The sequence below is a fragment of the Charadrius vociferus genome, unplaced genomic scaffold (assembly GCF_000708025.1).
Source record: "Charadrius vociferus isolate BGI_N301 unplaced genomic scaffold, ASM70802v2 scaffold259, whole genome shotgun sequence".
NCBI classification, from domain to species: Eukaryota; Metazoa; Chordata; class Aves; order Charadriiformes; family Charadriidae; genus Charadrius; species Charadrius vociferus.
This window is the reverse complement of record NW_009661368.1, coordinates 6,197,683-6,222,783: the sequence shown is the minus strand read 5'-3', so window position 1 is coordinate 6,222,783 and position 25,101 is coordinate 6,197,683. Positions and strand designations below refer to the sequence as shown.

At 49.3% G+C, this 25,101-nt stretch overlaps 1 protein-coding gene across 1 annotated transcript; it reads left to right on the top strand.

Annotated features, from left to right (window-relative positions):
- Positions 1–786: 786 nt before the first annotated feature.
- On the top strand, positions 787–18,731 carry LOC104293896 (DEP domain-containing mTOR-interacting protein-like). The gene is made up of 9 exons (XM_009893439.1): positions 787–872; positions 8,889–9,067; positions 12,216–12,339; positions 13,577–13,755; positions 14,374–14,559; positions 14,950–15,090; positions 15,415–15,485; positions 17,263–17,367; positions 18,531–18,731. Exons 1-9 carry the CDS (start codon positions 787–789, stop codon positions 18,654–18,656), a joined length of 1,197 nt encoding a protein of 398 aa, XP_009891741.1. The 3' UTR covers positions 18,657–18,731.
- The last annotated feature ends 6,370 nt before the right edge of the window (positions 18,732–25,101 follow it).

The window sequence follows — 25,101 nt, the reverse complement described above, 5'->3', positions numbered from 1 at the left end:
AAAATATCTCAGATAGTGGGAATGACTGGCAGCAGCTGGGGCAGGTACCACTGCCTGGAGGTGGGTGTTAAAGGCTGTAGATCGTAGCACCATACAGGCAAACAGCTTGGCACCAGTGGAGTCCCAGACTCATCGGTGGCAGCCCTTGCTCATTACAGCCTGCGCTTCTCTGACCATCCTCTGTGACAGCTGCTGCGACGTGGAAGGGCTCAAGCTGCTCTGAGCCCACTTTTAGCAAGCGTTGGCCACGGCGTTGGATGCAGCCTGTTGTGGGGAGAGGTGGAAAGCCCTTAGGGAAGAGGTTGGGAACAAGCCACGTGGCTTGCCTGGGTGAATGGCACATCTTGAACACTTCATAGGGAAGTTACAGCATAAGGAAATAATTGCTTTGCCCACCTTCTTGCTAATCAAACCACTCACCCCCCAGCTTGTATCTGCCCGGAGCCTGCTGGGGTCACCTACGCAGAGCGAGCAGGAAGGAGGCTGTCCCCAGCCTGCTGGAAGGGACCCGCCACCGTCCCGGCTCTCAGCTGGAGCCTGGCTGGAGACGAGCGGGTGAGAAACCAGCAAAGCCAGGATCAGTTTGCAGCAGGCTCCTCCTCCGGAGAGGGAAGAAAAGGCGGGGAGCTGGAGCCAGCAACTTCGGGCTGCCTACCTGCACCTCGCCAGCCGCGCCGGGGACCGCGCTGGGGGCCAGCATCTTCTCAACCCGCGTCCCGTGAGATGTGCGGGGCTCCCTGCGACCCCAGGAGCATCTCCCCACTGCCACCCCGCATCCGGCCCGCCATGGAGAGCCTGAGCAACGGCCTGAAGAAGAAAGCCACAGAGCAGCACTACAGGGCAGAGGTGATGATTGCTGGAGAGCAACTGAGGTAGGAGGTGATGGGGCCCTCCTCCTGGCTGTACCCCGGGGCTCCAGACTGTACCCCAGTAGCAGGAGGCTCAAAGCTTTATCCTTGAGCAAACGCTTTCCCCCCAGCTGCTAATGTCTTCCCTCCCCAGTATCTGCTGGTCGTTCCTTTGCCCACCAAACCGGCGGTGAACCAGGTCCTTTCCCATGTTACCACGTCCTGCTGCTCCTCTCTGCGCATCTCCTGCCCTCCACCTCCAGGTGCCGGGGGACTGGCAGGTGGCTTTAGGTGGCAACAGGGTTTTTTAATCCCTTTGCATCCTCCCCTGAACCCAGACCCTGATGTGATGACGCTGAGCAGGTTCCCCAAGGTCCCCGGTCCCTGCCTGGCTGGGGACAGCACCGCCTCTGGGGGCGTTCAGACTTCTGGGGGTGATTTGGGAGGTCACCCCATGGGTGCCATGCACCTCAGTTGTTTTGCACAGCAATATGTAGGGTCTTCCCTCTCTTGAAAGTCACTTTTGGGAACTTCTGCTGGTTTGTAGTCCCAGTTCTTGAGCAACTTCTGAGTTAGGGTTTTTTTTTTCCTTATGAAGAGAGAAATATATTCTATGCAAGAAAACCTGCGTGGCTGAGAAAATGTGTTCTTCCTGTATCTGAGGTCAGACCCTCCCCCCCTTGCTTCTAAGCATGCGACTGTAGGATATTTCAGCTCTTGAGCAGTGTTTGCTTGTTTGTGTCTGGAGCCGCTCTGTTTTGTTTTGAAATGTGAGTGGAAAATAGGAAATATACCCTTGAGTAATGTAAAGAGCTCTGAGCCCAGGCTTGCGAGCATCAGATTCCTAAAATTAGCTCTGTGTCACTATGTTGTCCGTTCTCAGTGAGTCACGTTAGCTTTAGCTTTATTTTTTGTACTGTATCAAGGACTGATAACTTCCAACTAAGGGCTAGGGCCCCGTCTTGAAAACACAGCCAATGTCCAAAGCGGCTGGATTTTAAACACGGAGTGATGGTTAGCCACATCTCCAGTCGATTGTCTTTCACAAATATTTCTGTACTAGCTCCAGAAATTAAATCTTTTCCTCAGGTAGTGGCTGGGAGAGCTGCTGTTGGGGGTGGGGGCTGCATTCACCTTTCTGCCTTTGCGGTGTTTGCAGTCCCCGTTGTAAGTGAGGCTTTGAAAATGAACTTAACTGTCTTATAGGGAAAAGCAGCAGCTGACCTGAATGACTTGCCTCAGTGCAAGAGAAGAGAGTAGTTAGGATTCCTTCCATCCCGTGGGCAGGGCAGGCTTATTCATATTTATATTTCCAGTATTTTACTCCTCTGGAGTGACTGAGGTTTAACATGGATCCTGTAGCCTGGGCCAAAGGAGGGGCTCAGGTATTCGGAGAGAAAATAAAATAATCAAACCGTGTGTTAAAGCGGTGGTCAGTGCGCGTGCAAAGGGAATGCTGTGGCTCCCTCACGCCTTTTGCAGGACAGGAGCATGTCAGATCCCGACCGTTTGGCGGTTGTGACTGTAAGGAGGAGAAGGGGGTACAAGAAATCGGCTTGTGAACAGAGCTCTCCTCTGCTGCACACCGTGCTAGTTCGTCTAAGCAAGGTAAAGGAACAGTACAAATGTCACACTCTTCTGAAAACCAATAACACCAACTCATTTTTTCCTCCTAGTATTTGTCGGGAAACTTCACTCCTTATTGTCAGTGTGAATGTACCCTGCGCCTGTAAAAAGGATGCTAAAAGCCATAAGGGAGGCAAGGTTTGTGCAGGGAGGGAATATCTTTCCATTCATGCGACTGGGATAAAGTTGAATAGAAACCCCCAAATTTATGTAATTTTGGGGGCACCTATCTCATTCCCCCCCCAGCTGGAGTGCCTTGGGGTTTCCTGGTTAGGGACCTCCCAAAATCTGGGAGTTTTCAGACCGAGCTCATCCCGGCAGGTTGCAATCTTGAACCTCTCGCTCCCGTTCCGTTTGCTGCCCCAGGGTGAGCCTGGTGCGGGTTCCCTCCGCTGGAAGGGGTGACGGGAGGGGTAGGGAGCGCGTACGAGCGGAGAGAGGAGGCGAGAGCTCTCTCCTCGGAGGCCGGCGTTCGCTAAAAGCGGGATGCGGAGAGACACGCGCTGGTTTGCCAACACCGCAGCGCAGGGAGCGACCCGATCCACCTTGGGGTGGCCTTGGCTGCCTCGTGGCCCTGACCTGCTCTTGAGAGGCTCGAGGTCTTTGTTGCATGGAGAAGAGCGGGTGGATTTCATCCGGCAAAAATGCTCTCTTCTTCACCTGTGTTTTGTGTGCGGTGGGTCTACAGGCCAAGGAAGGACCCCAGTGCTCACAGTGGTGGAGAGGTGGCTCCTTTAGCTGGTGGCTTGGCACAGAGCTGTCACGTCCTTCTCTTTGGTCTGGGCAAGAGCCTGTTCCCAGTGCAGAAAGACTGGAAGGAGCTGCTGGCCAGCGCGGGGTGTCAAACCCGGGGAGGAGGGTGAAGAGATGGACACCAACCTGTGGCTGGGCTCCTCCTTCCCCTGCAGCTCGCCCGGCTCGGCGGGGAATTGAGTGATGCAGAGCAGAGCACGCGGAGTGCTCGAGTCTGTCTCTTGTATTTTGGGGATCTTACAGCCCGGCAGGGAAGGAGTTAGTGATACGAATCTTCCTGGGGCCTGGCTGCCCCATAGGTAGCGATGGGGAAACTGAGGCAGAGAGCCTGGGTGGTGTCTCAGGCAACAGATGGGGCAGGGATAAATGTCCGCGTTGTGCTCCCCTGCTTTTCCCCAGGTAAGGAATAAAGCAGCACGTAAAGGAGCCTTGTGATCTGCCCTGACTCTGTAAACCTCAATCAGCAAATAATGTTGTTGTATCTACATAAAATCTCAAACATTTGTTTTTCCCCATTCTCCGCTTCCTGCCCTGCCTCCCCGCTATTGTGCTTAATCAAACAAACCTTTGCTCCGTCTTTACAGTTCTTTGGCTTCCCAGCAAGTTTTGCAAATCCCTCCGAGTTTGGTTTGGCCGGAGGGATGAGTCTGTTCAGTGTCAGGATGGGTTTCCCAGCCAGAAATAGCAGCACGAGCGAGGGGTGAGGGAATGCTTCCTGGGGTTGGCTGGGAACAAAGCAGATCCTAAAGGAATCGAGAGGAGAGCGGCGTCTGTGCTTTGGGCTGTCTGTCTGCCAGGGTCCCTTCGCTTCCACAGGGATGCTACTTTCTGGTCCATGACGGGGGAAGAGGTTTTGGGTCTTGAGTCCCTCCCCATCAAAAAGACGAAGATAATCACAGAATCATAGAATTGCTGAGGTTGGAAGGGACCTTTAAGATCATCAAGTCCAACCATTAACCTGCCCTGACAAAAACACTTCTAAACCATGTCCCTAAGTACCACATCTACCCTTTTTTTAAACCCCTCCAGGGATGGCGAATCCCTCACCCCCCTGGGCAGCCTGTTCCAATGTTTGATAACCCTTTCAGTGAAAAAGTTTCCTAATATCCAATCTAAACCTCATCTGACGTAACCCATAATAATTGCCACTGATATTTTGGTCTTGGGTTTGAGAAGGCTGATGGCTCAGGCCCGTTCCTCACATCTCCTGCTGTCGGTCTTTTTGTTTCAGACGTATAAACTTGCCTGGAAAATCACACTAGTTTTATTGGGCGTTGTGTGTTCCTGGGTGGCATTCTGTAAAAGAGGCCCAATTAGTCATCTCTAATTGCAACAAATGGCTTATCTGCACAGAGACATTCTGGAAGAGCTACCGCGCTTTGGATTCACACCCTGCTGTAATCTGAGTTTCTCAAGTACAGACAAGCCCTCGTGCAATCTCTTCTGAGGATTCCTCATGGTCAAACGAACCAGCTGTTCTCTAATAACTCTGTTAAGCTGCATTAATCCCTCTTAAAGGTAAAATATACCCGGTAAATTTACGTCTTGGGCAGAAAAAGTGAGAGGAGAAGGAAGGTTTTCTCCTACGAAGAGCAAATTTGTGATTTTAGCTACCATCCGAAATTTTCAAAGGTGGTGAGTGTTTTATTCGGATACTCAAACTGAGACAGGGTTACATAAAGTGTTCACACTTTGATGTTCTGGAAATTGGGCTCACTTAAAGGTGTGTAGCTAAACATGCCCAAATTTGTACTCCTGGCCAAAAATCTTGGGTCCACAGGAGGTTTGGTGGGTCTCTGCTGAACTTGGATCTCCTGAAGTGGGGATGCCTTCCTGGAGGAGCTGTGGGACCCCGCTTGATGTGGCAGTCACCAGGTGAACGTTATTCAGAAGATGAGACTGCAGATCAGAATGACTTTAGAAAACCTATTATTTAAGTTTTCAGCGCTGGTGAAAGCGAGGACTGGGGAGCAGACTCGTGCTTGCCGGATTTTCTTTTTTTGAGATTTATGTCCTGTTTGCCTATACACACTTTTAAATACAAGCAGGAAGATGAAACACCGCTGTGTCACTTTGGGCTGCCACGGGCATGCAAAGCTCTCCCCTCTCCCCCAGAATGTACTGGTGATTTTGCAGAGTGGGAGTGCAGCAAACTGGGTTTTGCTGAGCCTGTTCGCAGCGGTCCTTTTGCCTGAATGTGCCTCTCCAGCAGCTATTTTGCAGATACGCTGTTGTTGCCTTTTACTGAGCACTTAGTTGTTTGGTTATTTGAGCTTTTTGGTTTTGTTTTTGCTTGTTTGTTTTCTTTTCTTTTCTTTTTCTGTAAAGATAGGAACAGAAAAGATCCTTCGGGTGAGGCATCTTTCCAGGGCCATTAGTTTGTACTTAACTGCCATGGGAATGCAAACCAGAGTTAATATCCTTGAAAGATCCACCTTGGCATTTGAGATGCTCAAGGTCTGTTCACGTGGGTGGGAGGTGATGGAGGGTGCCCGGGGAGACGCGTGTGAGTTCTGGGTGCAGAATAGCTATCGCTTCAGGGATTGCTCTGCTGTGCAACTACGATATGGTAGAAATAGTAACGTTTCCAATACGAGAAAGCTCTTTGCGTTGGCAAATGCCCCAATTCAGACTCTGTTCGGAAATTGCGTGTTACGTGAACCCGCAGAAGCGATCAAGAGAGGAGCCGTTGGGTTGCTCTCCAGCAGTGGACATCCATGACGCTGCTGGGAAAGTGCTGACCTGCCTGAGGAGCGGGGAAGTCCTGTTTGTAACAGCCGAAGTGACTTAAGCTCTTGATTCCCTCGAGGTTTGTGTTCTGTTTTTTCTTTTTTTTTTTTTTTTTTCTCTTCTGTTTACACTGCTGCAGATCTCCCTTTCAGCGAGGTTATGCAGGATGAATAATGATGTCTTTGCCGTGACCTTGACAAAGAAACAATTTGCTTACCCAAGGCAGCCTACCCAAAGCAAACGCACGTGAAAGCAGCGCAGCCGCTGCCGAGCCAGGAGTGTTTCATAAGAGCCCATTCTCGTGTTCCAGCAAGCATTTTACCCACATGTTATTCTGCTTTTATTTTATTTTTTTATTCCTTTTGAAGAAGTAATATGTACATGGGTTAGGTGTTGGCATCTAGAAAACTCAAGATATTGCATTACGCATTCTTCTTTTAAAAGTTTTTTTTTTTTTTTAATCCAGAACCGTGATTATAAACCACTCATAGTTTCACTGGCTTTATTTTTGCCACATCCTGCACGGACTGGTTTATAGAGGGTGTCAGCTGAGCTGTTCGAAGATACAGTTGGTGTTACGTCCTTCTGTGTCTGAAGGACAGAATTTGTCTCCTTGTAGTTGATGGGAAACAGTAAACAAGAGGAAAGTGAAAAGACCACAAGGACGCTCGAGCTCTGCACCTTCTGCTGCCCTGGGTCCGCGGGCAAGAGGGCAAACTTAGCGCAAGTTTAAAACAGCCCAAGAATGTCCAAGATGCTGCTGCTCCGGAGGTGCCTAAACACCATTTAATTCCCATCCTGGCAATCGTTCCCAATAGAATAGTGTAAGAATAAGCGTATTAATTTTAATGTATATCTATATCTATATTAATCCTAGGGTTTTGTAGTATTGTTTGCTGAAAATATTTTTTTTTTTTTTTTTCCCCCCCCCCCCCCCCCGCAAGATTTGTGCATTTTCTGCGGTGTTCTGAAACGTGATGAAAAAAGACCCGCAGGGGAATTAGTATTTTCCCAACCAGTTTCTATTCAGGCCTTGTGTGATTATGGTTTATGTGTTATTGGGGGTAAAGATACGTGTGTGTGTGTGTGTATGTGTGTGTGTATATATACATATAGTCTTTATAGACTCCTGCAGACTCTTGATAGCAGTAGAGTACTCTTGGTTAAACATTTCTTATCTCTACCAAACATGCCTCTAAAGTGGCATCCCACTTGCTGACTACTAAGGAAACAAAGCGTATAAAAAATGACTGCTGCTCTTCTCCCGCAGCAGAGGGATGTCGGGATGGGGAGCCTCTCTCTTTGCTGCTTTCTGGGGCTGATGGCATTTTGACAGCGGACCGTGAAATAAAGGAAAAAGCTAAAAACTCTGAAAATAGCAGGCAGCTGTCTGGTGTAGTGTGGACTGTTCTGTTCAGGTAAAATCCATATGCAGAATGACTGCTGGTCACTGTGGGAATGAATCTGCCAGGTAGAAGAGAGTAAAATACTGAATATAGACTTCAGTATTTGCGGGAGACCAGTCAAATGCAAAAGCAGGAGCTGGTTCTGCATGAATCTTTGGTTTAGTTTTTTTAGTTGCCTGGAAGGTCTGAAAATACATCGAGTTATTTTGACTCACAGACTCACAGTAGCCTGAGCATTCTTTACATCAATCAATTACTAGGTCTTCATTCAACAAAAGTTTTTTCATCTTAAGACTTTTGGGACCCTGGTGTTTGTAAATCCTACAATATAAGATAATCCATTATTAGCTGATAGATTTTTAGGATGTTTAAAACTTCTCATGTGGTGCCTGAAACTGTCGTCCAACGTGATGTGGTGTACACATAACCTTCAAAAAGAACAAAAGAACGTGAGGTGTTAAATAAAGAAAGGCTGCAGTGATGAATGCCTTTGTAAAATATACTGGCCTGGGGCAAAACCGTGAATTGAAATGAATAATTTGAAAACAGCAACATCCTGGAGTTACAGAGGAGATATTAATTAAACGTCTCCCTTCTGTGTCTGCTGCATGCACTGGGCATTTTCCAGGGTGAGTATTTTGGGAACAGTCATGACTACAGGGCAAAAGTTTGGCTCCTGGACAGATCTCCTGCCAAGGCGAGTTGGCTTTGGCTTGAACACATAAGATCTCTGTGCCTTGTGGCTTGCTCAGTCGCTAAGGTCCTTTTAAAAGTCAAAGCCATACTCACCTGAGTAACCTTCGTTCATATATATCTTTCCGTTGAAGTCACAGAACTAGCCATAACCCCCGGGTTTTCAGGATAGGACGCTTGTTGTTCTGGTAAACTCCGTCCCAGTCTACCCCAGTTTGAAACAGAACACGTCAGGCAGGACTGTTGCCCACTGTCGCTGTGGATGAGTGGTACACGGATTAGTAGACAGCGCACGGGATCCACGCGGCACTCGTCTCTTGGACACGGGCAGAAGAAACGAGTGCTCCCGTTACTGCTCCCACCCTCAGCTATGACTAAGACTTTGTCCTGGGGGCAGCCACGTTCCTGCTTTCATGGTTATGGGGAAGGAGAACTAGACACAGAATCATGCCAAGATGACAAATATATGTACTTTTTTTTTTTTTTCCTGTGTTTTGGCCCTTCTTCACAAGCTGCAGTTAGCTGCTGTGTATTTTTTAGAGGCTTGTTTAGAACAAAACGACGCGTATGGTTCAGACTAAGGCTGGTGCAGGCACTCGTATAGGCTGTGTAGCCACAGGAGGAGAGAAGGGGATGTTGAAGGGGGCTCCTCACAATTGACTGATGCAGCCTTGCACAGCCAAGAGGGTTGGTTGAATTTATAACACTCTGGGTGCTTGCCAGAAGTCCCAAATCATCATCAGCGGTTTCTCCAGGCTGGGCAGCCGCTGGGCTGTTGGACCCAAATTCCCCTGTAACACCAGCTATGCTCAATGACCGTCTTTCTCTCTAGGCTGCGCCTCCACGACGGGAAGCTCATTAAGGACAGACGTTACCACCTCCGAACATACCCAAACTGCTTCGTGGCAAAGGAGCTCACAGACTGGCTGATCGACCACAAAGAAGCACCGGACCGAGAGACGGGCATCCGCCTCATGCAGAAGCTAATGGACCATTACATCATCCATCACGGTGGGTGGGTTTCTCTGCTGCCCACTGAGTCTCCCCGGGGAGGCGGCTGTGTATCTGGTCACCGTGTGTGTCCATCAGCCCAGGATGTGGAAGCATGGTCAGGTCCCTCTTTGTGACCCTCCTACGGGTGAGGGCTCCTGGAGAAGCTGGGAGATGATGGGCAGGCAGGAGGCTGTGTGTGGGTGGATCTGTCGGGAAGCTGCAGCGCTTTGGGGGATATGCCAGTTCCCTGCACTCCAGAAAAGGGACTTGGGCTGTGCCCCGCTAAAACAGCATCTGAAGTGGCTCTTATTTGAAGGCAAGTTCAGTAACGCCCGACCTGTATTGCCCTACAGCCGTTGCATTGACAGCTGCTGGTGGATATTTTTACAGAGCTGGTGTGGCTCATGTCTGTGTCATGCAGAAGTGGAAGCTAAATGGTAACACGCGCTTCACATCTGCAGGATTTTTCCCTAAAAGCCCAGCGTTCCTCAGTTTCCCCATCCACGCTGGGGTGGGACAAGTAGGGGTGTGGAGTCCACCTCACTCAAAGCAAAAAGTCATCTGGTACCTGTAAACCTGGGGCTGTACGACTTCCTATAGGAATGTTTCCCTTGGGGTTTAAATGGGTGATGCCATTTCAAAGGCTCGTCTGTGGAACCTGTAAAAAGAAAAAAAAAAAAAAGACAAAAAAAAGAGGGGTGTAGGGGGGGGAAAGCCCAAGCCCAGCTCTTAGTGTTCAGGTTTTGTTCTTTTTAAAAATTATTCGTAACGTCGAGCAGTTTTGGATTAACTCAGGTCACGTACTGCGGTCCATGCCTGTCCCCGAGGTGCAGAGCAATCCCCAAGGTCCAGCACTTGGTCCCGATGTAACAGCGGGAAACAAGTGCTTCATATTAGCGACGGGCTGTTCCTCACCGTGTGATTTTCAGGCCCAATCAGGAACGAAAGCCCTGGATTTTCAAACGGGCCTGGGAGACCGCTGCCGCTGGTGGGGAGGGTTGTGGCTGAGCTGCTGACGTGTGGCTGAGCTCTCCTGCTTCCAGGTCTTTGGGACGTGAGCTGTGGTGACCTGGAGTAGGGTGGCCGTTTGTCACAAGAGGATGCAGCTGAGGAGACAGAAACAGATGACAACCGTACCAAATCCAGCCCTCTCTTCCCCCCTCTTCTCGGGGGTGCAGAAATAGCTGCTTTGGACCACTGCAATGCAAACGCTCTCTGTTGCCGTCTGCTACCTGCCGGGGCTAATGCCCTTTACATTAAGCTGCCTTGAATAAAAATAAACTGTGCTTTATCACAAAGGCGTAAAGCTGAAGCAGTGAGTTCTCAGTTAACCATTAACACTTAAACATGATTATTTTTCCATCTCTCCAGCTGACAGTTTCAAATGAATCCATTAGTTAATTAAACCTGTGCAGCACCGGGTACCCGTGCTGTTTTGATTGCTTATTGCGGACACGTCTCTCCTCCTTCTGTGATAATACCTGGCAGAACACAGAAGTTGACTTTCCAACTTGGCTTATGAGCATTAATTTTCGTTAGTCCTGTGGAAACGGCGCTGCCTGCTAACCGCAGCACAGCGCTAAGTGCTTTGCAACCGGCTGTCTAAACTGTTTGCCCTCTTCTCCGCTGGGATCCAGAAGAAGGTAATTATCTCATGAAGATCGTTGTCTGTGCTGCCTCTTAATGGGCTGATGTGGTTTGAGCTGTTATTCTGTCGCCTGCTGGAAACACGTTGAAATTGGTCTTCAAACAGCAAAAAGGCTTTGGTTTTCTATGGGTGCAGTCCTGTAAGGTTTTATGTTCGATTCCCGATCGCAATGACATCTGAATTGCTGCTCCTCGGAGCTGTTCAATGCGAACTTTCACTTCTTAAAACAGCTTTCTTGATCTACCTCGTTTGATGAGTCATGGACTTGCCTCAGAAGGAATGGTGAACTCCAGACAACCTGACGGTTCTTAGCATTGAGTTGCTCAGCAAAAGGGGAATGAAGTTTTGCCGGTCTGCTCAGAAAAATAAACAAGTGTTAAAATTTTCACAAGAAATATCTTACATCATTTGATTTTCACTTTAGTGGGTTACATTACTTAGGCGAGGAAATTTTGTGGTTCTTTTTTTCCCCCCTTTTGACTAATTTTCTTTATTTTTTGGGCATATTCTTTACTCTGTGGTTTGTTTTTTTTTTACAGCTGAATTTTCTCTTTCTTGCTTCAGATGGGTGGACCTGAAGAAAGGCAGGCTGGCTGATTTAAGAGCTGGGCTGTGATTTTGGGGCTGATTTTTTTTTTCCTTTTTTTTGGTCTGGTAGTCTAGGAATCTGTTGCAGGCAAGTTTATCTCAAAGCTGTATCCCAAATATTTACCTGCTAAATGTTGCATGCACTTAACAGCCGTGCGTGTACAGACTGTGTGCTCATCCCTAAGATGAAACTGAGACTTTTCATATAGATTTGATTATTGCAGTTGTATGCACTTAGCTTGGAAGAAAAATTTCTCTCTCGAGGTCGGTTTGCTATGCAAATGAATTGGGCAGGGGTGGCACAAAATGGTGCGGAAAAGTTGGTGTCATTATATGTGGTAGCTTACAAGTCTTTTTGACAGAGACAGAGGTGATTTTATGGGGTTTTGGATGCACTGTGGGGTTGTTTTCCTCCTGTCCTCCAACTGTACTCACACGTGGCAGTAGCTTTCTAAAAAAAGCTGATTGAGGCAGTTCTGTTTATTTCCTTTTAGTCTCAACCAAAACATCAACATTTAGATTTTTTAAAAACAAAAACAAAAACCAAAACAAACCAAAACCCAAAAAACCATCACCAACAAAAAAAAACAAAAAACCAAACCCAAAAGACTTCTCCATTTGTACTAATGAACATTTTGAAGTCTGGATCAAAATATAGAGCCAAACTCAGGCTGTCCCACGGTCTGTTCGGTGGGACTGACCTCTGCCACCGGCATGGGCTGCAGGCATTCATAAGCACCTAATTTGGGGACGGAAGGTTTGGATGCCGGTTGCTGCACGGCATCAAGGGCATAGAGAAGGACATCGCACACAGCCCCCATCACTTTTAACCTGGAGATAACACCCTCCTGGGGCTGTGCAGCTCCGTCTGTCCCTCGCGGACTGACAGCCGCCCGCGGCACTGACGTCCCTGCTCTGAACTCCTTTCAGTCTGCGACGAGCACTCGGACTATAAGGATGCCAAGCTGCTGTACCGCTTCCGAAAGGATGACGGGACCTTCCCTCTCAGTAAGGACGTGAAGGTGTTCATGAGAGGGCAGAGCCTTTATGAGAAGTACGTGAGTCCTTCCCCGGCACAACAACCCTCCGCGAGGGGCGCTGGGAGCGCGCTCTGCTGCCTGCGCTTGCTGATGATGCTCTGCGGCTGCGAGCCACGGCTGCAGCGGGCTTTGCTCTCCCTTCTCGGTGCCCTGTGGTGGGAAATGCTGTTTCCTGAGCCCTGTCACAGCCGCAGGACAATCCGCCTCTTTGGGGCTGGGACAGGAGCTGCACTCTGAACTCAGGGATGCTTTTGAGAGCTCCAACCCGCATGCAGGTTCTGGGGAGTGGTACAGGGAAGCGCTAGCGTCCAGTCTGCGGTTTGAGTGCTCCCAGGATGGGCACGTCCAGCGGCCTTTCCCAGCACTCCCCCAGCCTCCCTGGGTGAGCTGCTTCCACCAGCACTACTAGGACTTATGTCCCACCAGGATCAGCAGAATATAGGATTTCAGGGGGCCTGGATCCCTGCTCCTTGCTTAACCTCTTTGCAAAATTTGTCGTAGGAAAAAATAATTCTCAGACAGTAAAGAAAACTCCTCCCACCTCCAAGTGCTTAGTTTTCTTTGTGTTGATTGTTTCTGGTTCTAAACCCAGGCCACCATCCCTGACATCTATTGAGTCATTTCGTTAGACTGGGTTCAACCGCAGACCGCCCTCTGGACCCGTTCCCGTTAGCAGCCTCCTCACGTCTTCTCCATCCTCAAACCCTGGCCCTGAGGGAGGAGTCCCTCAGCCAGGCGGGCAGTGATTTCGGCTGTCTCCATGACCCTCTGGCAGACCTGCGTCCCTCCTGCTTTGCCTTTGCTTGGCAGCGGTGGCCGTGGTCGTGGGGAGAGCATCCAGCGCATCTCATGGCTGAGCCCGCTGCACCCTCTCGTGGAGACACTGGATTTAGCTCTCGCCTGTGCTGCAAGCTGAATATGTGTTCACTGAAACGCACCTTCTCCATCAATTTTGACTCTCTGCTGTTTGTCGCGTGCATTCGGTTGCTTGCTTGGCTTTTCCCTGCGGAATTTAGCTGAGGTCGCAGCTGCACTGTTTTTGCTGAAGCTGCTTCCTCCACTGTGATGGAGATGTACAGAGCTGCCCGACTCCAGCTCTGCATGTCTCCCTCCCTTCCCACCGCTCCCGGGCAGCAATGTTTTGGCTGTAAGGCTTTGCCCGCTTCTCTCGGCCTTGCTCCAGCTGCGGCTCCCACGTGGGACGTCCGGGCTGCACGGCATCACGGGGACCTTGTCCCACCTCTCTGCCAGGCTGGTGAGCGTGGAGGAGTCAATTCTGAAGGTGAGAGAGGAGAACTCGGTGAAGTACCAGAGGACTTTCCTGGGCTGCGAGATGATCGACTGGCTCGTTCAGGAGGGAGAAGCGGAGAACCGAAAGGAAGCGGTGGAGCTGGGACGGGCGCTGCTGGAACACGGGATCATTCAGCACGGTGAGCGAGCATCTGGCTGGAGCCAGGATAGAAAGTAAGCGTAGTTGTGAAGGCTGTGCTAGGAACAAATCCCCATTCATGTCATGCAACAAGTGCTGGTCAAGTGCCCACTTGGAGATGGCAATGGGGCCTTTTAGTTCTATGTTTGGAGCTGGTGACCTTTGAAAACAGTGCAATCTTCCACCACCCACAAAGGCTTTGAGTTGAAATCTGAGCTGTTGCTCTTCAGTCCTTCAAAGCCTCCGGCCACAGGACTGGGATCCACCCCTGGGTTTTGAGGGCTGGGTAGTGAGGATGTAACGTTCATCCCCGCTTGGCTGGAGATCATAACCATATGCAGGAATTAAACTTTTGATTCAGAAGGCAGAGAGTCCTCTGAGTGTCTTGGGACAGGAGTGGGTAGAGGGCTGTGTCTCGGTGGTGCACCCCTGGGAGATGGCATCTCTTGATGGTGGACCCGCTGTTCCTCCTTCCCTGCAGGCGGCCTTCTCAGACAGTCAGGAAAAACTGTAATAGAACATAGAGGCACTAAAAGCAGTTCATCTGGGTCCCACAATATAGTTGCTACATGTTCTTCACACCCCCTCAGCCTCTCCCTCCTCCCCTGTTCTCTCCTAGTCTCCAATAGGCATCACTTCTTTGACAGTGACATCCTCTACCAATTCTGGATCAACTTTCGACGGAGGCGGCGTCTCACAGAGTTACTCAATGAGAACTCTTCTCGCACCCTCTCCGAGAGCCCAGACAGCCCTTTCTGCCTTCGCAAGCTCAACCCGGACCCAGGCAGCACCAGCTTTCTCTCCGGTAACTGTGGATGTATTTGTGGAGCGGTGTGAAAGCAAGAATTGCATTACCAGAGTATCCCAGAGCTGAGGGTGTTGCTCCAGCAGAGCGTAGGGTGTTTCTCCAGACGTTGTATGAAGGGATGAGCCATCCCACTGGTTTGTGGCAGATGCCATGATGCAGTTGCAGTCTCTATCGCAGCTCCCCATCCCAGGAAAATAACTCAATTTACCATCAGCTCAGCTCTTGGTCCTTCTTTGAAGCTAGTTTTCTTCTTTCTCAAGAAATGGCTCAAACGCCATCTTCAGTGTATGCTTACCTTTCAGATGCGGGTCAGGCTGATGGGGGAAGTTTGTTATTTTAAACTGGTCTGTTCCTTCCTTGGGTAATTATTATATCTGCCTCTTTCAGTCCAGACCAACAAGGAGATCAAAATTGTCTCGGCGGTTCGAAGGAGCAGCATCACTTCCCTCGCTGGAAACTCCAACTCCTACTTCAGCGCTACTCCTATGTTGGTATTCCCTCCTGTGGCCGAGTGCAACCCCAAATCAGGTCTGGGCTTCTGCATTGCCCTGTCATTGCACGGGACACATCTATTCCTTCAGGGCACGGGCTAGCTCAAGCCTCAGGTCCAAACCCATTGTCAGCTCGGTGACTTGCGAGAGGAGAGGCTCAGCCTCACCTCCGAGTCTTGATTTGAAAAGTTGTGCAAGTGTTTTGAAAAACACTGAGATGAATGCAAAGATTTCTGTGTGCGGTAACTGTGGCTGGTTCTAACATCTGTTCTCCAGCCCATGGTGATCCCCCGGCTGCCTCGTTATGCACTTATGGTATGAAACCCATGATTCTGATAGGATCTGTCACCTTCTGCTCTAGTGTTAAAGAGACCTGTCACCAATGAAGAGCTCCTGTCCCCTGGGGCCCCCTACATCAAGAAAACGCTAACTGTAAGTGACCATAGCGAATGGCATTGCCAACCCAACAGTATTGAGCTCTCTGACTGCTCTTGGATAGCTTTCTGTCTGCTGCTGTGACCCCTCTATGTTGAAACTTTGATTGCATGTCACATCACCACGGCTTTCTTGTTGAGTCTCAGTGGGTCAATCTCTGCACGTATTCTTGTGGGTGAAAACGTGTGCAGCCTCTGCTTTAGTTTAATGTATATTTTAAAGGGGTAGATCAGGAAAGAGAATGTTTCCTGGATAGAAAAATTCCCCTTTATGTTTCATCCAGCTCCTTACAAACTATAGTCAAGTCTTGTGACAGCTGAGACTTTGACACACACCTTTGTGCACGGCTTTGTGCACCTTTCAGGCTCCTGCTGCAGATCGGATATGTTGATATGATCCATCAGCATCTGATGGAGCAGCACGGAATGGGGAGCATCCGAGGTCCACTCTTGCCTTTCTTATGATGGCCTTTTTTCGTGGTTAAAGTAAACATACTGCAAAATCTCCAGGATGCTGCAGACAACTTGAGTTTTGGGCTTTTGGTTGTCTAATTATTTCTAAACCTGTAGGACCGGTCAAGGCAGGGCTGGTGGGTGCTGGGTGTGAATGTGGCAAGACAGTTCCTGCCCTGCGGATCCCATCAAGCTTGTTTATTTTTGTGTAAAACTTCTCAGCCCTTTCCTGCCCACCTTTGAAAGGGGGAATCGCACAGTGGCCAGTTTAGGGAGCGTGAGGGCTGTCTTGCCGTACTGGTTTGACACAAGTGGGGTTACAGAGGAGCTGTGGATCAGGCTCCCAAATTAACTGTGCTGTAGAAATCGGTGGGAAGGAGCGAGAAAAATAAAGCTGGTGATTAGTGTGGCGTGTATGAGGACGTGCCGTTCATTCTCCTCCTGAATGCCCTTGCCCTGCCCTTCAACTCTGCCAGCCTGGGCCTTTCATGGCTCATTTCCTTCTGCTTAGCTGTGCAGTTGCTGTTATTTATTTATATGGGTAACGTGCAAAGTCCTTTGGGAATTCCTTTTCTCTTTTAGTCACATCAGATGGCCACAGTATGACACCAAACTGCTCTGACAGACTGAGATCAGAGTGGGAAAAATTAAGAGTGGCTACTTGCACCCTGGAAATGCTCTCCTGTGCCAAGGAAAAGGCAGCATGTACGTGCTCTGGAAACGTTCTCAACATACTCTTGGTGCATGCCTTATGCTTCAACTTCATGCTGCCCGTGCTTCACTCTTCTGCACTTGCTGGCAGGGAGTATTAATCAGAAAGCACCTTTGCAGAGAGCGATTAATCTGTGGGTCTGCGTCTCACTTTGTAGAATCATAGAGAACCAGGTTGGAAGGGACCACAAGGATCATCTGGTCCAACCTTTCTTGGCAAAAAACCTGGTCTAGACAAGATGGCCCAGCACCCTGTCTAGCTGAATCTTAAAAGTGTCAGATGTTGGGGGATCCACCACTTCCCCAGGGAGATTATTCCAGTGGCTGATTGTTCTCATTGTGAAAAGCTTTCCTCTTGAGTCCAACCGGAATCTCCCCAGGAGTAGGTTGTACCCATTACCCCTTGTCTTTTCCTTGTGACTCCTTGTAAAATGGGAGTCCCCATCTTCTTTGTAGCCACCCTCTGTAGCACCATTTGGTGCACAGCCCGCTCTCTCCCACCCATGACAGGTTAGCATCAGCAGCAGAGTTCTCCATCTCACTAGGAACTGTTGCATCTCCTCTATCCAGCCCATTCCTTGATTTTCAAAACTCTTTTCTTCTGCTTGTAGATTGTGGGGGATGCGGTGGGCTGGGGGTTTGTGGTCCGAGGAGGAAGACCTTGCCACATCCAGGCAGTGGACCCAGGAGGACCTGCTGCTGCTGCAGGGATGAAGGTACTTCTTACTCGTGGTGACTTAACAGGAGGCAGGTCTTGTGACCTCTTTGAGCCTTTTGGGCTGAGCACATCCTCTGTGCTAATCCCACCTCCTGCAGTGGAGATCAGTCTGATCGAGTTGGCGCGTGGAGCTCTGGCAGTGCTGCGGGAGGCAGAGGGAAGGATGCTCTCCGCAGGCGAAGTGCCCCGTGTGCGGCTGCACAGCAGCGGATTTGCCTTTTGCCTGGGCAGCGCAGGGGCTGTGGGCAGCTAACACTGAAAAAAACCTGTGTCAAAACTAAGCTGTCCCTGTGGTAGACTTTGGAGCTGTCAAAACTGTTCGAGCTGCTAAAAACAAAGCAGAGAATTCCCAGTTCAGCTCTAGTAACTGTGTATAACGCCAGCGAAGCTGGGAAGCAGCAGAGCTTTATCCTGCATCACCTGCTCTCACAGCTCCCGAGACGTAACGCATCTTGTGTTTCTCTGCTATTAACAGTGTAGTCCTGTGTGGAACTATTTTTCACGTACATGAAAGCTTAATAACCGCAGACTGATGCTAGTATTTCCAGTTCAGGTAAAATGAGCCGAGGCCTTGAAAGTTAATTTATTCCCAAGCATGTATGGGTCTTGTGTGTAGGGTCTCAGGCGTGAATGAAAGAAAAGCTGAGTTTCACAGTTCCCTATGAAAACCCCAGCAGCGAGGGAGTAATTTCTACCATCTGATAGAAGTCTAAAGTCACAGGGATGTTTGAAATAATGGGATTCTTCAGAGGCAGAGTGTGACTCCTTATTTGCTTCAGGCGGGATTGGAAGGGGATGGATGAATTTGTTTCGTTTACTCAAGAGCCCAGTTAATTTCTCCTTACCTAATCTCATTTGCTACCAAATTGCTAGATGTTAATATTGCGCCTCATTTCCATCTGTGAAATGAATCACTGCTCATAAACGAGGCTTTTTTTCCTCTGTTGGCTCACAGTCTAAATCCCTTTGGTGTCCCTTTTTTTCTGACACAGTGATCGTAGCACAGTGATTATTAGTGTAGCTTATGGAGTGGTAATGCTTTCGGGTTTGCAGGATTTTGTAGCGAGTAATTTGCATGGCAGCTCTGGCTCTAGTCAGTCACGGGCAGAAGTTGCCATGAAGACATCAGCTGAAGGTAACCTGCCCTTCCTCTCCCTCCAGGTGTGCCAGTTTGTTTTCTCAGTGAATGGGATGTATGTTTTGCATCTGGACTATCAGACCATCAGCAGCCTCATCATGACAGGACCTCGAACTCTTGTGATGGAAGTCATGGAAGCTGTTGAATGAATGAAGGAGTCTCATCCCACCGCTGTTTGGGAGGGCAGGACACTCCACTAAGCAAGGATGGACTGTGGGGAGGGACCAAGCTGGACCATTCACTGTGAAACATCAGCCAGGCATTTTAATATATTTTCAAATAAATACATTCTAATGGACAAGTCTTGGATTTTGATATTGTTGAAAAATTTGGCTCTTGAAGAGAGTCTAAGCTCTTGCAGCTCCTTTTTAATGCCAGTGGGAGAGTTCAGCACATCATGAAACCAAGCCTTAGAACAAGCCCATCACTCAGCTGAGCCGCAAGGCAGGTGGTACAAGCTGGTAAGCAGCAGTAAGTTTGGTACCAAGCAAGTGAGTAGGTCTGAGCTCCCTTCAGTTGTCTGTGCAATCTACCGAGAACACAATGTGCTTTCCAGATGGCCCAATAAACTGTGCCATCGACTGTCAAGAAAATAAGGAAATGAATACAGTGACTTCCTTGTAAAGAAAGTCTGAGGCTCCTGCTACTCTCTTGGCTTAGCCATGCATACAGCCGGGACTGGTTGCTCTTCCCCAGCTGAGCTTCTTGAAATGGTGCGACTTCCATGGTTGGGCTTTCTGTGCCTCCACACCCCAATAATTCTTAAATTCATTAACCAGCTTCACCTCGGGATGAAGCCAGGCAGACATCCCAAATGTCGTAGGCTGCTACCAACTGAGTGATGGGAGGCAGTGGGAGAGAGACCCTAAGCATTGTCTGCCCAAAAGATGTGTCATTGCCTGAGTTTGACTCCAGAGGGAACAGAAACGAGTGAAAGCCCCCAGAATCCAGCCCCGCTGGGCCCTGCTGCTCCCAGGATGACAGCATTTGCAGGCGGTGCAGAATATTCACGCGCAGACTACCCTGAAAGTGAACTAAATATAGAATAACAGGTAATAACAAGAAACTGGGTAGGTTTTTTAGCTTTCCAGCTCACAGAGCATCCTGCTTGTGATCAGCCTGCAATGCTGTGCATCCAGCAGGATGATTTCCAGCACTCCTGCTTAGGGCAGGTCCTTCAGTGCAGCTCTTTTGGCCACCGACCAAGTCTTAAAAAAACCCCCGACCCCAAACCAACAAACAAACAAGCAAAAAGTCATTTTGATTTGTGTTAAAGTGGGAGCTGACTTTCTTGGAAGATCTGCTGTCAGCTGTATATTAGGTATTGCATTACTGCTGGCTGCCTTTTTTTCCTTGGTATAAAGGGATATGTGCTCCCCCAGTGCTGGTGCAGAGGTAATAGGACTACTCGGAGCACAACGTTCCTGGAATGTGGTCCAAGCGAGATGTTTGCATTGATAATCCACTGGGGTCTTTCCAGCCCCTAAGTGAAACCAGACAATCTTTCAAACCGTTTGTCAATACACTCACAGTTGTTATTTCTAGCCGTTCGGTGCACAAGCAAAGCAGCATCCGTCTGCCTTTTTGCTGTTTAAATTCCGGTTTGTGCCGCTGCTCAGGGAGGGTTTGGGTGTCTGTGGGGGCCCCAAGGTTTAATCCAGAGTGTTGGGCTTGAACAAAAGTCAAAACCAGGAGACCCCAGCATTTTGTGGGCACCTTGGGAAGGGCAGGGCAGAAAGCAACGAGCTGAACATAAGCACTGGAAGAAGCTTCAGATTTTGCTGATGTAAACAAAGCTCGAATTTTAGCCCCACATCTGAACTCCCTGAAAGTGAAGTGCAGGCGATCTGTGCTCTTTCCTTTCTCACCTCCTCCTACTTTTAAAGTAAACTGTAGCAAATCTGAGCAACTACTGAAATCCAGTAGGAATTACAGAAGAGGTGATTTGTGGTATTTACATGCAGAGCAGTGACAACTCACTCGTCACAGGCTACCAAATGCTCCATGTTTTGTCTTAACAAGATGTAAGCAATTCCTTTTGGTGTTATCCTTTGGCCTGAATATTGTGATGCTTTTAAATACTTACTGGACTATAAAGCGAATGAACTACCAAATATTTCTTTAGTGTGCACAAGTATTTAAAAACTACATTTTTATTTTATTTTTTTCTATCTGGCTTGTCACTTTCAAAGACACCTGTGTTTCCTATAGAGTGGCAGTTGCCAGTTTCTTGCAGCTCACTCAGTTGCAATGGGAGACTGATGCTGACAGTCCCCCGAGATGCAGCTGAAAATCTGGTCTCCATTTGTAATGAGAAATGTCACTGTCAGTTGTTCCATTGCTGGCAATCAGGACAAAATCTTTCTGGCAGAGGTTTTGGCGTGGAGCTGGGCGGCTCCAGCAGGCGCTCCCAGGGCTGGGGTCCACATGCCGGTGGAGGTCAGGGCTGTATCCCCCAGCTGGGAACTCCGCAGCACCGTCGAGCTCCAGTTCATGATTCAGCCTCTGGCCTTGCAAAACTTACAGATGTGCTTAATTTCCTTAAACAAATGCGATGCAATTTGCCTTCAGTGGAAATGCTGGGCTCTCAAAAATATTTAATGGGATGTGAATGGGGCCAGACTGACTTCATCCCTGGGATTCCGGCAGTGGGCGGGAGCCACGACTTGTTGCTGCGCTCTAGGAAGTCAGCGTGCGGCTTCCTAGACATGTATTTAGTATTTAGTTAGCAAAAACACCAAAAGCCGTTCACTGTTTTTCATAGAAGCAGTCTCTTCCTTTCCCTGCATGCTTTAATTAGCTGCGCGTAGGGGCCACGCAGCGCTCTGGGCTGCGCGGTGCGAGGGAGGTGGGGGAATTGCTGTCCCTCTCCCCCTGCACTCCCTCCCCTTCCTCATCCCTCCTGACGTCTGGGAATTGAAATCTCTAATCACGCCGAGGAGCAGACGAGGCGCCGGGGCTGCTTCTCCCACAATTTAAGAATGTAGCTGGATTCTTCGCACCTCCCGGCTGACTCCAGGGAAAGCTCCACGGAGGTCTGTGGCTCGTTCCCCTTGGGGGCTCGGTTCGCGGGGATGCCGAGGAGGGGCTGCGATGGTTTGGGGTACGCGTGGGGATCGGCGGAGCAGGGAACTTCTGCAGGGGTTTGCCGTCTGGGAAACTTGGAGCTGGTGCAGCTCAGCTCGGGGCAGCGCCGCCGACGCTGCGCAGGGGTGGCCGGTCTCAGCCCCTCACCCTGAAGAGGCTTCAAGACTCACATCGGCTGCAGGTCAGGTCTAAATATTGCCAGGACTGCTTTAGCCATTCTTTTGGAGTGATGGCTGTGAGAAATGCACTTTGTTTGCTGGTTTGTTTGTTGTTGTTGTTTGGTTTTTTCCTTCTATTTTGTGGTTAATAGCACAAAACCTACAGGAAATCGCTGCCCTTCCAGTACTTGGAAGGGTTTGTTAGCAAGGGCAGTTGTCTGGGGGGGGGTTCCCACCTGGAGGTGTGGTGTGGGTCTGCACCAAGCTGATGTTCCTAAGCCTCCCTGGGGCTGTGGGGAGCTCCAAAGGCTCAGCCTAGAAGTGAAACTTATGCCTTACTTTTTTGAGACCGGTGCTGGGAGAGTTGAGACTTTTTTGTTCAGCAGTGGAACTGAAATACAAGAGGTTTCCAGGAGAAAACAGAAAAGGTTTGAAGAATGTGATTTTATTTTTTTTTTTTTTTGTAGTCTGTTTTAGGTCCTTTAATTAGCGAAGTGCTCAGGGCGTGTGGGACAGACGCGCTGCCTGCAGCTGGCTACCTTGGGCAGGTTGCTGGTCTCTCCTGCAGGGTTGTCCCTGGAGCTGCTCGCGTGTCCGGCAGCGAGTGGGCCATGAGGTGACATTGCTTCTGCCAGTGCTTCTGCGCAGAGATGGTGATGCCCTTTGGGATGAGGGACGGTCCCCAAACTGCGGCTGTGGAAAGTGGAGATAAGTCCCAGTGCCCCCAAATTCCTGCATTTAGTTGTGCTGATTTAAACACGTGGCAGGGATTTTTTGCATAGATTTTTTTTTTCTTTAATTAAACCGACTACTTTTAAAAATTCCTATACAAATAAGGGGATCTCTGACTGCCTTAACCTCCAAATCCCCTCTGCGCACAGAGCTGGGGCAAGCGGGAAGTGGTGTGCGCCCCCCCCCCCCTTCCCCCGCACCCGTTTTCCAGTCCCTGGAAATACTCACCACATGCTCCATGTGTTGCTGTCTCCAAATTCCTTCCCTGGGTGAGTAACAGGAGAGAGGCACTGGTGTGCCGGGGCTGCCCGCCCGTCCGCAGGCTCATGTCACTGTGGTCCCCTCCATCCCGCGGTCCAGAGCTCAGCCTGGCTGGCTGGTGGCACCAGTGAGGGAAGGAATGGATGGGAAGGGACAGTGGACACCCAGGGGGAGCTTGGGGTCCATCCTGCGGAGAGGGAGCTCTGCAGGGTGGGGAAGAGAGAGCTCCTCCAGCCATGTATCTTCCACCATCTCATCCAGGTGCATGTGTTATCCCTGCTTTCCAGGTGGGAAAATGAAAGTTGGAGAAGAGGCAAAATAGCGATGGGTTTGCGCTGAGCTGGGAGGAGGAGATGAAGTCCCTGCTCCTGATTTAGTCGCAGTAAAGATCCACACCCTGGGGCCTTACTGGATCCAACTGGGTTCACATTGAACTCATCCTTACTGACCCCTCAGGGTGGGAGCTCCGGGCTGAGTTGCACCCGGCAGTGAGCCCGGTTCAGTGCAGGCTGCAGAAGCCCGTGGGTTTATTTCTGATCCCGTATAACCCTGGTTAACACGAAAAGATCATACACAATCCAGTGCTTTTGCCAGAGTTTGGCATCCCGTTTGCTGGCAGAGCCATGCGGAAGTTGCGTGGAAACCAAGAGCAGTTTGGTGGTGTTGAAAAATGGCACAAATGAACTTGTGATTCAGGGAATTTTTTGAAAATGCCGCCTCCTTGTGTCCTTTGGCACATGTGCCCCTGCAGCCAGGGCAGGCTTTGCTTTTCTTGAGGTGACAGTCAGATTCCTGAAACCCACCTGTAAAATGTTTGCTGTTTTTTATAAGCAATGACTTCATTTTATTAACTGGAAAAAAAAAAAAAAAAGCAAGCATTTCTCATGGCTAAGGGCTTCAGTTACGCTGCAGTTGTTCCGTATAACCTGATCTTCAACCAAAAAAAAAATCACAGAGTACAGTGGTTAACATCTCCCTGTTATAACTTGCATATTTTTCCATTCATTCTTACAGCAATTTAGAGCTGATTTAAACCCCGGGAGATCATGGCTGGGTCACTCACGTGCATATTTATTTTTCCTTGAAATCGCTAAAAAGCTGACGTGTTTGAAAGGAAATAGGCATTTGCCAGGAGCCTCTAAATACCTGTCCATCCAAATGAATAGAAGTGAAATGGCAGCGGAGGAAACTTGTGTATGGTCTGGTTCTGCCAAAAGCAATAAGGCTGAAATGTGGAGCACAAAAAATGACAGATGCCAACGATGCGTTGCGAAAGGCCAACAGCGTATGTTTTAAACCTGCTGTATCGAGACTGCGACGGGGAGGGGGGAGGCACTGTTTCCACCAGGGCCATTTTATGCTGACCTGACATTTCTGACCCAAACTGAATAAAACTGAAATCCAGGCCAGCAAAAACAACTGATGGTGCTCGAGGTCCGTGGGCTGTAGGCTGACTGTCCTTAGCCAGCCAGCTCTGGCGACGCTGCAGAGGTTACTTCTAAGTCAAACTGACCCTCTGCCATGATTAGGGCTGTAACTGCGTCTGTTTTCAGTCTTGTTGAGGTGAACAAGTTAAAACAAGACTATCCCAACAAGTCTTGAATGTAACTTCTCGGGAACTCCACCGTGAAATAAGAAATAAACCCCTTGTTTCTAAACTGTTGACGCATGAACTCAGCTGGGTCTGTGCTCTCCCTCCTGCTGCATAATTTCTTTATCACAGTGACTGCAGGGTCATTAAATCTGCGGTGTGAGGAGCTTGTCTGCCAAAAGGTGCTCCTCTAAATGCTTCTCCCTCTATGACCAGTGCGTGCATTGCAGGGACACGAGAAAGGCGCTGTGTGTTCGTATACCTATACTGATTTTGGTCATGATAATCAGAAGTAATTACTTCTGTAGGATTTAAAGCAGAAGCTGTTCTGGAATCTGTGTCTGTCCAGTGTTTTGGCCAATGGTGCTTACTTCCATGATCAGAGCAGAACCCAGCACGTACTGTCCCGCTGTTGGGATCGTCCTGCCAAGAGGGCAGTGCCCATCTCCAGGACCACACAGGCTGAGAGGAGTACTGGGTCGGAGCCTCCTCCCCATCAGGTGTATAAACTCCATTTAGTACTGGGCCAAGGCATTGAACAGCTGTATTGGAGAGACCAAGAATGGAAAATAACGGGTGGGAATCGTAGGAAAATCCAGTACGTGCTTCTCCATCCACTCTTTCGGTGCTCAGTGATGTATAGAGCTGTAGATCTCAGCTTGTGGTCCCCTAACTGAGGACTGCAAAAACTTGGGGTTTGATGTGGCGAAATGTGAATTTTACTTCTCCTTCCTGATGTTTGCCTTCTCGTAGGTCCCAATCACC